Source organism: Ostrinia nubilalis, chromosome 8 (genome assembly GCF_963855985.1).
Source record: "Ostrinia nubilalis chromosome 8, ilOstNubi1.1, whole genome shotgun sequence".
Lineage (NCBI taxonomy): Eukaryota > Metazoa > Arthropoda > Insecta > Lepidoptera > Crambidae > Ostrinia > Ostrinia nubilalis.
This window is the reverse complement of record NC_087095.1, coordinates 5,879,184-5,893,444: the sequence shown is the minus strand read 5'-3', so window position 1 is coordinate 5,893,444 and position 14,261 is coordinate 5,879,184. Positions and strand designations below refer to the sequence as shown.

The following is a 14,261-nucleotide window of genomic DNA, read 5'->3' as shown; positions in this document are numbered from 1 at the left end:
GATTCAACATTGCCTACGATTTTGTACGCCTGTAATACGAAAAATTTACTTGATTTAAGAAAATTTGGCGCTTATTTGGCATTACATAAAGTCTGTTTTCGTACTTAAACATTTTAAAATGTATAAAAATTATTACGTTCAATGATATTAAGAAAAAACGTCAAAATCCAGGCAAAGTTGCAGCATTTTACGGTATGTATTCAACTGTGTCTTTTCCAATAGTTTTCCTTTTCAATCTCCTTACTTTAAGAATGTTGCCACAACCTATAGGGACTGTAATATTCTGTATGACTTCCTCATCAGTCCAGCTGGTTGGAATGCCCCTCACTACTCCCATGCGAGTAACATTGGATGTTGGAATAAACGCTTTGTAGTGATTATTAGTCAAGACAGTGCTGCTTATGAATGTATTGGCATCCTCATAATTAGAAAAGGAAATAGCTGCACGATTTCTGCCTATACGTTTTAAACTGCCATTTATTATGTTTTTAAAACCATGCTTTTTCAAAAACAAACCAAGAGAAACCGGGTGAATTGAAGTATTTTGATTGGAAGTTGTCTGTTCTTTTTGTATGTGTATGACATATGGAGAAACATCAGATGCCTGGTAAAGATTCCTGCCAATTGGTACACGCTGAGAATTCGAATTATTGTTCTCAAACTCAACATCAAGTGAGTTTGGTGAGTTTGACACTGGCACAGAGTTTTTAGCAGTAGTATCATTGAAATTGTTTGGTTGTTGTTTTGGCTGAATTAGCGTGTCGGAATGAGATTCCGAGTGACATTCACATGAATCAAGCGAAGGAACTGTAGAGCTTTTATGATGACGTCTCCTCTTTTTATTACAGTGTTTACAATACTTAGGTGCAGAGGCCCGTTTTAAACGTTTGGATTTATTTTGAGAATGTTCAGAGCCATCCGTGCATGAACTTTCAGTATCTAATGCTGAATAATTATTAGCTATAGTGACATTGTACGAAACCTGGGGGACAGAGCCCCCAGGTTCGTCTGGGTCGTTCATGTAACCAGAGAAAAAGGTAAAAACTTACCAGAGCACTGCCAAAATCACTAACTATTAAATAAATAGAAAGATAAACATAAATATACTACACTCCACTACTTAACTGATCTCTATTTACTAGATAATTTATAAAAATCGCAAAAGCAAAAATTGAGACAACCGCCTAGCTTGACGTTTCCCGCGCTTTTTCTGCTTGGATTTTATTTAGCAGACTTTTTAGGTTTTTTTTTTTTTTTTTTTTTTTTTTTTTTTTCTATGATGGCATGCACGGCTTGTGCGTCAGCCACGACGAGGTAAGGTAAAGTTAGGGAAACGTATAGGAAAGTAAAAATGGAGAACGGAAAAAAAAAGGTTGCAAAGGATCAGGAAAGTTAAGGAGAAAACAAAATATTAGGTAGATTAAATTTTTATGTTATTATTACTCATATAAACAGATAGGGTATTATAAATATCAATAGAATGCATATTAAGGAGGCAGGCTATGGAAGTTGGGAATGGTACTCGTAAGGATATAAGGGATTCGATGAAAGAGGATCGGTCATGTAACGGACAAATGAAAAACAGATGATTTAAGTCACCTGTGCCAGTACCACACTCACACAAATCAGAATCCACAATTTTAAGTCTAAAAAGATGCGTAGGTATACAGGCATGGCCAATTCTCATACGGATAATATTAGAGGTAGAGACCTTTCCCAGTTTCATTTTAAAAAACCATGGTTTTAAAGGAATGGTTGGTTGAATGATCTTGTACCATTTTCCTTTAGTTGCACTAGTGTGCGCCCAATCCAATTCCCATGATTCACGCAAGTAGGACTTAGGGAGGGACAAAAGGTCATGACAGTAATTTTTATAACTAATCATATCACCGTTCACAACAGCTTCATTGGCAAATTTATCAGCCTTTTCATTACCGAAAATATGGCTATGACTCGGAATCCAGGCGAAGATTATTTTGTACCCCAAAGTAGAACATTTATGAAGCAACTCTCTGCATTTAATTACAATTGGGTATTGAATATTGCATTTAAAAGGAAATTTTTCTAAGGCTTGTAAAGCGCTCTTAGAATCTACGAAAATTACTGTTTTTTTCAGTTTCATAATTTGGACATATTCTATGGCTTTATAAATTCCACAGCACTCCCCGGTGAAAACTGATGTTTCAGGAGGTAATCTGACCTTTTCATGAATACCATACTGATGATGGAAAAGCCCTACTCCGACCACACCATCGTTAGAGTGTTTGGATGCATCGCTATATATATGATGCCAATCGGCCCAATTATCTTCAATAATGAAGTTAAATTTATATTTAGCGTCAAGTGAATTTTTAGGGATATCTAAATCATATATTATTTCAGGAAAAAGAACTAACGACTCAAAAGTAGCAGAAAATATGGGAAATTTTGGAGTTCTGTGAGTCGGAGCTTGAAAAGATATAAATTTACGGTAACTTAAAACTAAACAGGGAAGGTTTTTATGAGCCCAGTAAGGAGAAGTACCAATAGAATCAGATAAAAGTTGTAATTTTAAAAATAGAGGGTGATTTGAATATTGTAAAACTCTAAATAAAAATTTGTCTGATAAGAATTGACGGCGCAGTCTAAGAGGAGGATCAGTGCATTCAACCTGTAAAGTATTAATGGGGCTAGATTTCATAGTACCAGAAATAATACGGAGAGCCTTTGATTGGATGCTGTCCATTTTTTTCAGACCGACTAGATTGCAAGGTTCTAAGAAGTAAGCTCCATAATCAAGAACACTACGTATTATAGCGTTATAGAGAAGTTTTAGCGAGGAAGGGTGAGCACCCCACCAGACCCCTGAGAGGCAGCGCAAAATATTTAATAAACGCTCACATTTGGCCGTGACATAATAACAATGAGGAACCCCTGATAGTTTGTCATCTAAAATTATTCCTAAAAACTTTGCTTCCTTACAAGCCTGGATAGTAATATTATCATAGTAAACAAAAACAGGAGGTGGCATCCGCATTCTACTAAAAAGAACCACAGAACTTTTTGGGACCGATAATGATAGACAGTTATTATCTAACCAGATTTTAAGGGAACTTAGAGCTGCCGTTAAGCAATGACATAATTCGCTTACTGAATAACCGGAAACGTACAAAAGAAGGTCATCAGCATACTGTAGAATACTAATTTTATTAATAAAAATAGATTCAAGGTCGTACGTATATACGTTATACAACAATGGGCTTAAAACAGACCCCTGAGGTAATCCTCTCCAAAGAACTCGGGTCAGGACTGTTGAATCTTGAGTAGTAACGTGAATAGATCTTTCTGATAACATACTAATAATGAAATTGATTAGGGTAATCGGAACCTGTAGCTTTAAAAGTTTATTTTTAAGAATAGATAAATTAACACCATCGTAAGCGGCTGTGATATCGAGAAAGGCAGCGAGGAGACATTGATTATTAGTAAAGGCTAAGCGAATATCTGTAGTAAAAATTCCTAAACTATCCATAGTACTCTTCCCTTTTCTAAAACCAAATTGACTGGTAGCTAATATACCTTTGCTTTCTAAATACCATTCTAATCTGTTTTTAACTAAATGCTCTGCAATTTTGAGAAGAACAGACGATAAAGCAATAGGCCGATACGAAGTGGAGTTACCTACAGGAGAGTTCGGTTTGAGGATTGGTATTACCTCTTGAGATTTCCATGATGGAGGAATATTACCGTTAATCATGATGGAATTAATTATTGATAGAAAATATGAAAGGCAAGAATCGCTTAAATTAATGAAAAAAGAATAAGGAACACCATCAATACCAGGAGCCGAATCTTTCACGTACGACAAAATGCCTTTTAATTCAGAAAAAGTAAATGGAGCATTTAAATCTGTAAGGTTTTCAGTGCAAATAGGATAGTTTAATTCATGATATACTATATCTATAGGAGGCACAGAAGGAGGCGCTAATTTGTCTAGAAAGCTATCAACAATTGATTTATCTATGAACGAGGGAGTACTCTCTCGGAAACAAGATCTAAATCTCCGTATATTTTTCCATACCTCAGATGGGGAAACGTCTGGTGATATCGAAGTGCAAAATGTCTTCCATCCTTCCCATTTTTTTTGTTTAAATAACTTACGGGTGCTGTTTATAAGTTGAGACAAAATTTCTAAGTTTTCGGAAGAGGAAAATGCTCTGTACGCACGTTCCGCTAATTTTCTTTTTTTAATAGCTTCAGCGCATTCTTCATCCCACCATGGGGGAGGAGGAATATATCTACTACTATTTTTTTTAACAGGAAAAATATTGTCCGCCACGTCAATTAAAACTTGAGTGAAGGTATCAGCACAATTGCTATGATTGTCTAATTGTAAGGAAGGAAGTGACTCTAATCTTTCCTCCACTTTTTCTTTAAAAAGTTTCCAATCAGCATTAATCAATTGGTACTTCAATCGAGGGGGACGGATTGGGATTGATTTGTTAGAAAATGGTAAAGTAATAAATAAAGGATAATGATCACTGCCATATGAAGAACTAAGTACGTGCCAAGTTAAAGATGACGCTAAGGAAGGAGAACATATGGATAGATCAGGAGCGCTGAATCCTTCAGAACTAGCAGTGCGACGTGTAGGTTCCCCGGAGTTTAGTAAACATAAGTTATTCACATCTAACAAATCTAAGATTCTTGAACCGTAATAATTAGAGGAAGAACTACCCCAAGAAGCATGCTGGGCGTTGAAATCTCCCATTATTAAAATGGGTTTTGGAAGGGAAGGTAAAATACTGAGTAAAATTTCATCATATATAATAGAGGATGGATGTGGAATATAAATAGAAACAAAACAAATGCCGTTTACAGAAACTGCTATAATGGAATAATCATCATTATGAATAGGAATGGGAATGTGTTTGAAAGGCCAAGAATGCTTGATCAGCAGTGCAACACCACCATAGCCATCTAGACGGTCCTCTCTAATGCAGGCATAGCCTGCTACCTTAAAACAACTACTAGATTTAAGCCAAGTCTCTTGGAGAGAAATGGCTAAAGGGTCATATTTATTAATTAAATGAAACAAATCTGATTTTTTACTGTAAATACTGCGGCAATTCCACTGAATTACCACTGAATTCATTATTATTTATAAAATTACTATTAAAAGTACTATCATGCAAATTATTATTTTTATTACTTACAGAGTTTTGGGATGAGGCAGCGTTGGTCGGTGTGAAGTTTGAATTATAATGAGACAATGAATTAATAAGTGTGATAATAAGTTCTTTAACAGACATAATATCAGATAGTAAAGAGTCTTTACTTGAATCCTTATAAGCAGTGCCGGATGAAGGAAAGTTTATGTTGAAATCTTTAATAAGAGCATCATGAGAGGCTTTATCATATCCAGGACTAATTACTGGAGGGGATCTAGGCTTAAGAAATACTGTTTTTTTATATGAACTCCTGCTGGGAATACTATCAGATGTATTTTTCAAAACTGGTCTATTTGTGTTCACTGGGGCTACTGTTGTCAAAGCATCAGCATAAGACTTACCAAGAGGAGGGTGTAATTTTAAAGCCTCAGAATAAGAAATACAATTCTTAGCCATAGTCTCTTTAATTTGCTTTTGACGGGAAAACTCAGGACATTTTTTGCTGGTCGCAAAGTGAGAACCTGTACACAGACAACATTTAACAAACTCTTCATCAACTGAACAGCTGTCACCCGAGTGGTCATGACCACATTTAAAACATTTGGGAAGAGATCTACACTGTGACTTAATGTGACCATATTTGCAGCATTTGTAACATTGTATAGTGGGGAAAATGTATAAGTCCACAGGCAGAGAATTGTAACACATAAATACTCTCTTTGGAAGTACTTGTCCATCAAATGTGAGAACTACAGTCTCTATAGGTATGTATTCAACTGTGTCTTTTCCAATAGTTTTCCTTTTCAATCTCCTTACTTTAAGAATGTTGCCACAACCTATAGGGACTGTAATATTCTGTATGACTTCCTCATCAGTCCAGTTGGTTGGAATGCCCCTCACTACTCCCATGCGAGTAACATTTGATGTTGGAATAAATGCTTTATAGCGATTGTTGGACAAGACAGTACTACTTAAGAATGAATTGGCATCCTCATAATTACAAAAGGAAATAGCTGCACGATTTCTGCCAATACGTTTTAAACTGCCATTTATTATGTTTTTAAAACCATGTTTTTTCAAAAACAAACCAAGAGTAACCGGGTGAATTGAGGTACTTTGATTGGAAGTTATCTCTTCTTTTTGTATGTGTATGACATAAGGAGAAACATCAGATGCCTGGTAAAGATTTCTGCCAATTGGTAGCCGCTGAGAATTGGAATTATTGTTCTCAAAATCAACATCAAGTGAGTTTGGTGAGTTTGACACTGGCACAGAGTTTTTAGCAGTAGTATCATTGAATTTGTTTGGTTGTTGTTTTGACTGAATTATTACTTCGGAATGAGATTCCGAGTGACATTCACATGAGTCAAGTGAAGGAACTGTAGAGCTTTTATGGTGACGTCTCCTCTTTTTATTACAGTGTTTACAATACTTAGGTACAGAGGCCCGTTTTAAACGTTTGGATTTATTTTGAGAATGTTCGGAGCCATCCGTGCATGAACTTTCAGTATCTAATGCTGAATAATTATTAGCTATAGTGACATTGTACGAAACCTGGGGGACGGAGCCCCCAGGTTCGTCTGGGTCGTTCATGTAACCAGAGAAAGAGGTAAAAACTTACCAGAGCACTGCCAAAATCACTAACTAATAAATAAATAGAAAGATAAACATAAATATACTACACTCCACTACTTAACTGATCTCTATTTACTAGATAATTTATAAAAATCGCAAAAGCAAAAATTGAGACAACCGCCTAGCTTGACGTTTCCCGCGCTTTTTCTGCTTGGATTTTATTTAGCAGACTTTTTAGGTTACTTACGGTTAATAAACTGACATTTGTTTTTTTTTATTGTGGTGCTACTAGCCTTACTGTGGCAAGGAAAATAAAAAACTGTAAAATACATACGAGACGTTAACCTAGTAAATAACAAGATACGTATCACTAAACAAAAAGTAACTAGGTAATAACTTATTTACATTAAAACTATGCATTTATAATATTTTGAAGAAATTCAACAGATTTTGTATCTGTTCATGAAATATTTAAATGCATTTAGCCATAATGAATATTTATCCAAATAGCTTTTTTAGCTTGGTATTTATTTATTTATTTACATACCAAAGTCCCAAATTTAAAGGAGATTTTAAAAAGCTAGCAATTTATAAAAAAGATAAACTAATGTCAATGCCAAAAGGCTAGAGACGTTCTTTCTATTAATATTATCGATAGAAACTGAAAAGGTTCTAAGGCCAAGGGCCCCATCATTACGCTAAAAATTTTCATCTTCAACGTGCTCGGACGTCAGCTGTTTTGACAATCTGTATCGCAGAACTCATCTGTGCGCAGAACCGAAGAAATCGAAGAAGCGCGTCTGTATTGGAGACGTTAAAAATTAGCGTAATCGGGGCACAGTGATCCTTAATCTGAGGAAAAGGTTATTTCACGTTATTTGTACAACAACACCAGCAACCTCCCAACTAGTTAAGTTTAATAATGTTACAGAAAGGCTAGACAAGTTGCACTTTTTGATCGAATCTAAAATCGAATCCGTCATAACTCCATACAAAAAAAAGGCCTTTTGACCATTTTTCGACTGGTTTGCGATTATAATGTGCACTTTGTCTAACTAAACCCACAGAGATGGTATGGTATTCTTTTAGATACAATAGATACTAAAAAACAATAGCACGAACAATTTTGAAATTTGTTATTTGTTGCTTTTGTATCGAAATCGAAAAGTGAACGTGAAGTTCACTTTGGTGAAGTTAGCATTGAGGAAAGGAAGTTAGTGAAAATGGCGCAAGTACACTATGCAGAAAATTGCTAAAGTTGAAGCGCTAGCCCGTACACCGAAACAAGCGCGACACACGAGTGAGGAAAGGAGAAAGTAACCTACACACTATGGATCGAAATTGAGATTTATGGACATAGCGAATTTTTTCACAATTTCTATTTGAAAAAAATACCTATCGATAGGTTACGTTATTCTGATAAATAAATGCTGCACAAGTTTTTCTCTAAAACCAATAGTTTGGCTGGAAAAAAATATTTTCCATTTTCGTTGTATGGAATGAAACATAAAGTGGTCGATTTCTACTAAACCTTGACAGATCTTGCTTTGAAACTACTTGAGCCTTGTTCTATGGCTTGTTGACTATAATCCTACACTATCAGCGCGCGCCCAAAGTTGCCCGTTCACAAGTTATGAGGTTCTGAAAAATTAAAAAAAAGTAAGTAAAAGTGACTTTTTTTGGAATATCTTTAAAGATTTAACGAAAATATAAAGATTCTATACGTTAGTAATATAAATTAACCTTAAATTACTGATAAAAACACATTTTAATAAAATTCATAGTAATAAAACAAGCGATTTTTTTTTCACAATTTCTGTTTAAAAAAAATACCTATCGATAGGGTATGTTATTCTGATGAATAAATATCATTAAACGTTTTTCTCTAAAACCAATAGTTTGGCTGGAAAAAAATATTTTCCATTTTTGTTGTATGGAATGAAACATAAAGTGGTCGATTTCGACTAAGCCTTGACAGATTTTGCTTTGAAACTACTTGAGGCTTGTTTTATGGCTTGTTGACTATAATCCTACACTATCAGCACGCGCCCAAAGTTGCCCGTTCAGAAGTTATGAGGTTCCAAAAATTAAAAAAAAAAGTAAATAAAAGTGTCTTTTTTTGGGTATATCTTTAAAGATTCAACTAAAACATGAAAATTCTATACTTTAGTAACGTAATTAACCTTTCTCTTGTCGTCTTGTCTTAAGAAAAGTCAATTTTACTTACTTTAATTTTCATTTTTCGGAACCTCATAACTTCTGAACGGGCAACTTTGGGCGCGCGCTGTTAGTGTAGGATTATATTTAACAAGCCATAAAACAAGGCTCAAGTAGTTTCAAAGCAAAATCTACCAAGGCTTAGTCGAAATCGACCACTTTATGTTTCATTCCATACAACAAAAATGGAAAATATTTTTTTCCAGCCAAACTATTGGTTTTAGAGAAAAACGTTTAATGATATTTATTCATCAGAATAACATACCCTATCGATAGGTATTTTTTTTAAACAGAAATTGTGAAAAAAAAATCGCTTGTTTTATTACTATTAATTTTATTAAAATATGTTTTTATCAGTAATTTAAGGTTAATTTACATTACTAACGTATAGAATCTTTATATTTTCGTTAAATCTTTAAAGATATTCCAAAAAAAAGTCACTTTTACTTACTTTTTTTTAATTTTTCAGAACCTCATAACTTGTGAACGGGCAACTTTGGGCGCGCGCTGATAGTGTAGGATTATAGTCAACAAGCCATAGAACAAGGCTCAAGTAGTTTCAAAGCAAGATCTGTCAAGGCTTAGTAGAAATCGACCACTTTATGTTTCATTTCATACAACGAAAATGGAAAATATTTTTTTCCAGCCAAACTATTGGTTTTAGAGAAAAACTTGTGCAGCATTTATTCATCAGAATAACGTAACCTATCGATAGGTATTTTTTTCAAATAGAAATTGTGAAAAAATTTGCTATGTCCATAAATCTCAATTTCGATCCATAGTGCTACATAGAGAAAAGTAATGTAACCGAGATGGTGTTCACACTATTACGTCTTGGCCGCGCGCCGCGTAGTGTACTTCACAAGAGAGAGGTGTACTTGCGCCAAAATGGTAGCACGAAAACGAAACGCGCGAAACTAATTTTGACAATCGTGCTGTCACTTTTTTTTTCGTTGAATTTGCAGGATTTTTTTGTTTCACTGTGTCGGTTTTGTGAAAAATTTTGTACGTGTTTTTGAGGTAAAAATGTGGAGATTTGGTCGGCGAAATAATTTTCTTATTTGGCATTATTTAGAAGCTTTAAGAGATGAGGAGGAAGCTGGAATCCATCAGTGAGTACTTACTAATATTTTCGATTTTAATGTTAAAACAGAACCCACAAGAGCGGGAAGTGGTTTTACTTTGGGACAGGATGCATACAACCAGGAAGATTGCAAAAAAATCCGCCCCGTCCGTTACCGCTCTCTGTGGGGTTTAACCTTTAGTTATGGTAATTAATTAATAAATTAGGATCAAAATAATATTTTGTGGACAACTTTCCTATGTACTAATCGTTTGTTTATGTCATACCTAACAGAAAAATAATTAGGAGAAACATACTGAGGAAAAATTTTAATCCTGCTGCTGTTAGTGAAGGGTTGTTCCAGCAGCAATATCGCCTCAATAAACCTGCATTTAGGTACCTATGTGACAAATTACGGGAGAGGACAAGTCTGAAAGCAACAAAAAGAGTACCCTTGGAGCACAAGGTAAGTAGGTACATATAAATTATTCCCAGTTTCTGGCCTTTTCATAGATACTTCAAAACAATTTGCCCCGCCGGCAGCTGCCCTCCCTGGCCACATGTCTACATACCATGTGATTTTTTTGCCATAAAATAGAAAATTGTTACAGGTTCTATGTGCTCTGCATTTTTATGCATCTGGCTCATACCAATGCGCTGTGGGTATGATGAAGCATTTGGGGCAAACTACAGTGAGCAAATATATAAATGAAGTAACCAATGCTCTCAATGACCCCAACATACTCAATGAATTAATAAAATTTCCTCAGATAAGAACTGAACGGAACCAAATAAGACAGAAGTAGGTACCTACTTAAGATTTATTTTGTTTGTGGGACCAAATTTTGCTGTTCTTTCATACTGTTTGTCCCAATAGGTCAACTTTGTCATGTTTCTTTATGCTTTTGTATTCTAGGTTTTATACTGAGTATGGTGTCCCTGGAGTTATTGGCTGTATAGATGCATCACATTTTCACATACGGACACCCAAAAAAGAAATAGAGAATCTATTTTTTTGCAGAAAGCAGTACTGTTCTTTGAATGTACAAATGGTAAGATGAATTTCATTATCTTCAATTAGATAAATTGCATGACCTATTAAATCCCTACTAATATTATAAAAGTAACTTTGCCTGTCAGTCTGTGTCACGAACTCATACTATTTCTTTACCAAAAATCTAAATCGGTTTAGTGGTATAGGTGTGAAAGCATGACAAACAGACCTACTTTTTTCTTACTAATTAATTGGATTTGAAGTAGGTATCATTTTGTTATAATGTATTGAAAGAATTTTTTGACCTACATAATAAAACAATACAAATTAATTTTAATTATAAAATATGTATTTATGATATTACAGATATGTGACAGTGATGGGCGCATTTTAAATGTTAACCCTAAATATGGAGGAGCAACTCATGATGCATTTATTTGGCAGAATAGTAGCGTGAATGAGTTTATGCAAAGGTTGCATAGAGAAAATGAAATCACTTGGTTACTTGGTAGGTGAATATAATATTAAAATACTGACTTTAGAGATAAAATGTCTTTCACTTTTAAAAAAAAATTAAAGAAACAATTCATATTATGAAAATTCTTTAATTTTGTTTTAGGTGACTCAGGTTATCCACAGCAACCTTGGATGATGACGCCCATTCCAGATGCCGTCGTTGGTAGTCCTGAAGCCAAGTACAGCAGTATGCATGGCCGAGCCTGGGTTATCATAGAAAATACTTTTGGTAGATTAAGAAATCAGTGGTGTTGCCTTGGTAAAGATCGGTCATTACATTACAAGCCTGAAAAGTGTGCTAAGATCATCTTAGCATGTTGTGCACTGCATAATTTGGCTTTGGATTATGGGATTTCTGATCCTGATGACACAATTATTGAAGAAGTGGACGACTTCAGTCAACCAGAAGTTGCAACAATGAGCGATGGGAGAGATGACCTCATCAGAGGCAGGGCGTTAAGAAGCCAGTTAGTCGACCTATTAAATAGGTCATAGTCATTAAAATCAATATTATTTTCAACTATTTTTTAATTATTCCTTCCATAAATCATTAGAGTCCAGAAACGTGTAGCTAAGTCGATAATTCCAAAAACACAGAGGAGCACTTAAACGAAAACTCGAAAGCAAGCAACGGAATCACTCTCTCTCATTCTATGCAGTGAAGTCAAAACTACATTCGAAACTGGCGGGTCACCGTTTCGTTTCACGCGTGTCGAGTCGCTAGATATAAGTTTTGAGAAAATAGTGTCAAAATTGCGTTTCGTTTCACTCATTATTTTCAAGTCATTGCCGATTTTTTTAAAGTAAATAAATTATTACGCTACTCCGGCATCCAAACTTGGGTGTTTTAGGAAGAGTCCCCTTGAGACCCCAACCACAAAATTAAATGAACTATACTGAACCGTCCCAGCTAGGCTTGCTTGCTAACTTGACGATATTATAGAATCATTTATTGGTATTAGTGAAACAATGGTATAAATGATTACCTTAGGTTATTTTATTTTATCAACTATTTAAATAATAACACAGTCATCATTTCGGAACGCACAACTCGACGTTGAACATATTAGAGTTGCGTCAGTCGATGTCGATAGAAAATGTTTTGTTATCGAATACTTAGTATGAAAATAAGTTATCGTATTGAAGTCGAAAGTTTTTTGTGCTAGAGGTCAGGTAAAAAAAATCTTACATTTCATAATCATCATTAATTAGATAATTTCATATTCACTGCAAAAATAGCACAAATATTTTACCAGTATAAAAGGTGTGAAGTTCTCGGCTGACGACGGGTAACGGAACTTTTTTTTTCTTTCCGAAGTATTACTTTACTCTTTAGTACTATGTACTATGCTTACTAATATGAATTCCGCGACAACTTGGTCAAACCAAACTCCTCGTGGCGTCAAAATGGCGGCTTCTTTTAAGCCGGGTCTCCAGCGTGTGTTTTGCGTTGCCCTATACTAGTGTTTTTCAACCTTTTTCATGACACGACCCCCCTAGTATGAAAAAAATTTTGGCGACCCCCCGACCGTTCGCTTTTTTTTCATGAATTTTATAATGTTGCAAAGATGTTTGTAGGGATCGAATACTTCAATCCATATAACATTTGCATAATTAGATTTCGGATTAATAATCTGTCTTTATAAGAATTTTTTTTTACTGAAGTAGTTTTTACGACCTCCTGCGACCTAGAGGCTTCGCGACCCCCCAGGTGGTCGCGACCCACAGGTTGAAAAACACTGCCCTATACGATCAACAAAAAAACATCATTTCAATTCAACGGCTCCCCTCTATCTGGCAGAATCTCGTTACGCAGAAACTCATTTGGCATAACTCACTTGGCATAATCTTTTTTAATCGAATATTTATAAGGCATAAACATTGTTAAAAATAATCATCGTTTGGTAGAATATACCCGAATTTTCAATGGAATACTTTTAAGATAGCAGAATTTTATTTGGCATAATTTCGATTAGCATAATGTTTCTTTAGCACCATGATTATTTGGCATCATTATTTAATGGTATTCCAATGGTGGAATACGGCTAACATTTAGAGTAGCTACCTAACTTTTGGGTTTGCGTGTTTTTTTAGTGAATAGAGTCCAGCCTAAGACGTCCTTTTCTCAGCGTAAGATCAGCATGATCTAGTCTTCAAATATACCAACGAAGGTCATTTTAAAAAACTTGTTGGACAACAAAGCTATAGGTTAGGTTAGACTTGCGACCTTACACAGCGTGAAGGCGAGTGAGCGAGCGAGCGAAGCGAACGTGCCGCGGCAGCGGCCGCCGAGCGCATACTTAAATAGTTGATTTGCAATAAAAACTACCCAAAAAATTTAATAATTTAATTTAACCTTAAAAATTTAATTTTCAGTTTTTTCAGAAACTAAGTTTCTGATCTCCCCCATTCCGAGGGGGAGTTCCCCTATCCCCCTCTCTCCCTCCACCTCATCCCTACATCCCTTAATAATGCGATAGGGGAATAAACATTTTACCTTTAATAGTATGCCAAAAGACGATTCTGACTAAGAACTTTGCGATATGATGGTTCTGCTTTTTAATTATTCGGGATATTAAAGTTATGCCTAAAGATGATTCTGCCTTACATAATTATTAGTTTTGAATGCATGCCAAATGAGTGTATGCCTAATGATTTTCTGCGTAAACCGGGATTAATAACTGTGATATCGAGCATCAATAGAAAATATTTACTGCACATCACTACTTATTTGTTTTGAATTTTT

General features: G+C 35.1%; 1 protein-coding gene across 1 annotated transcript; it reads left to right on the top strand.

Moving 5' to 3' along the window:
* Positions 1-9,827: 9,827 nt before the first annotated feature.
* On the top strand, positions 9,828-12,035 carry LOC135073817 (putative nuclease HARBI1). Its single transcript, XM_063968018.1, has 6 exons — positions 9,828-10,054; positions 10,300-10,471; positions 10,617-10,807; positions 10,922-11,057; positions 11,366-11,507; positions 11,619-12,035. Exons 1-6 carry the CDS (start codon positions 9,969-9,971, stop codon positions 12,008-12,010), a joined length of 1,119 nt encoding a protein of 372 aa, XP_063824088.1. The 5' UTR covers positions 9,828-9,968; the 3' UTR covers positions 12,011-12,035.
* The last annotated feature ends 2,226 nt before the right edge of the window (positions 12,036-14,261 follow it).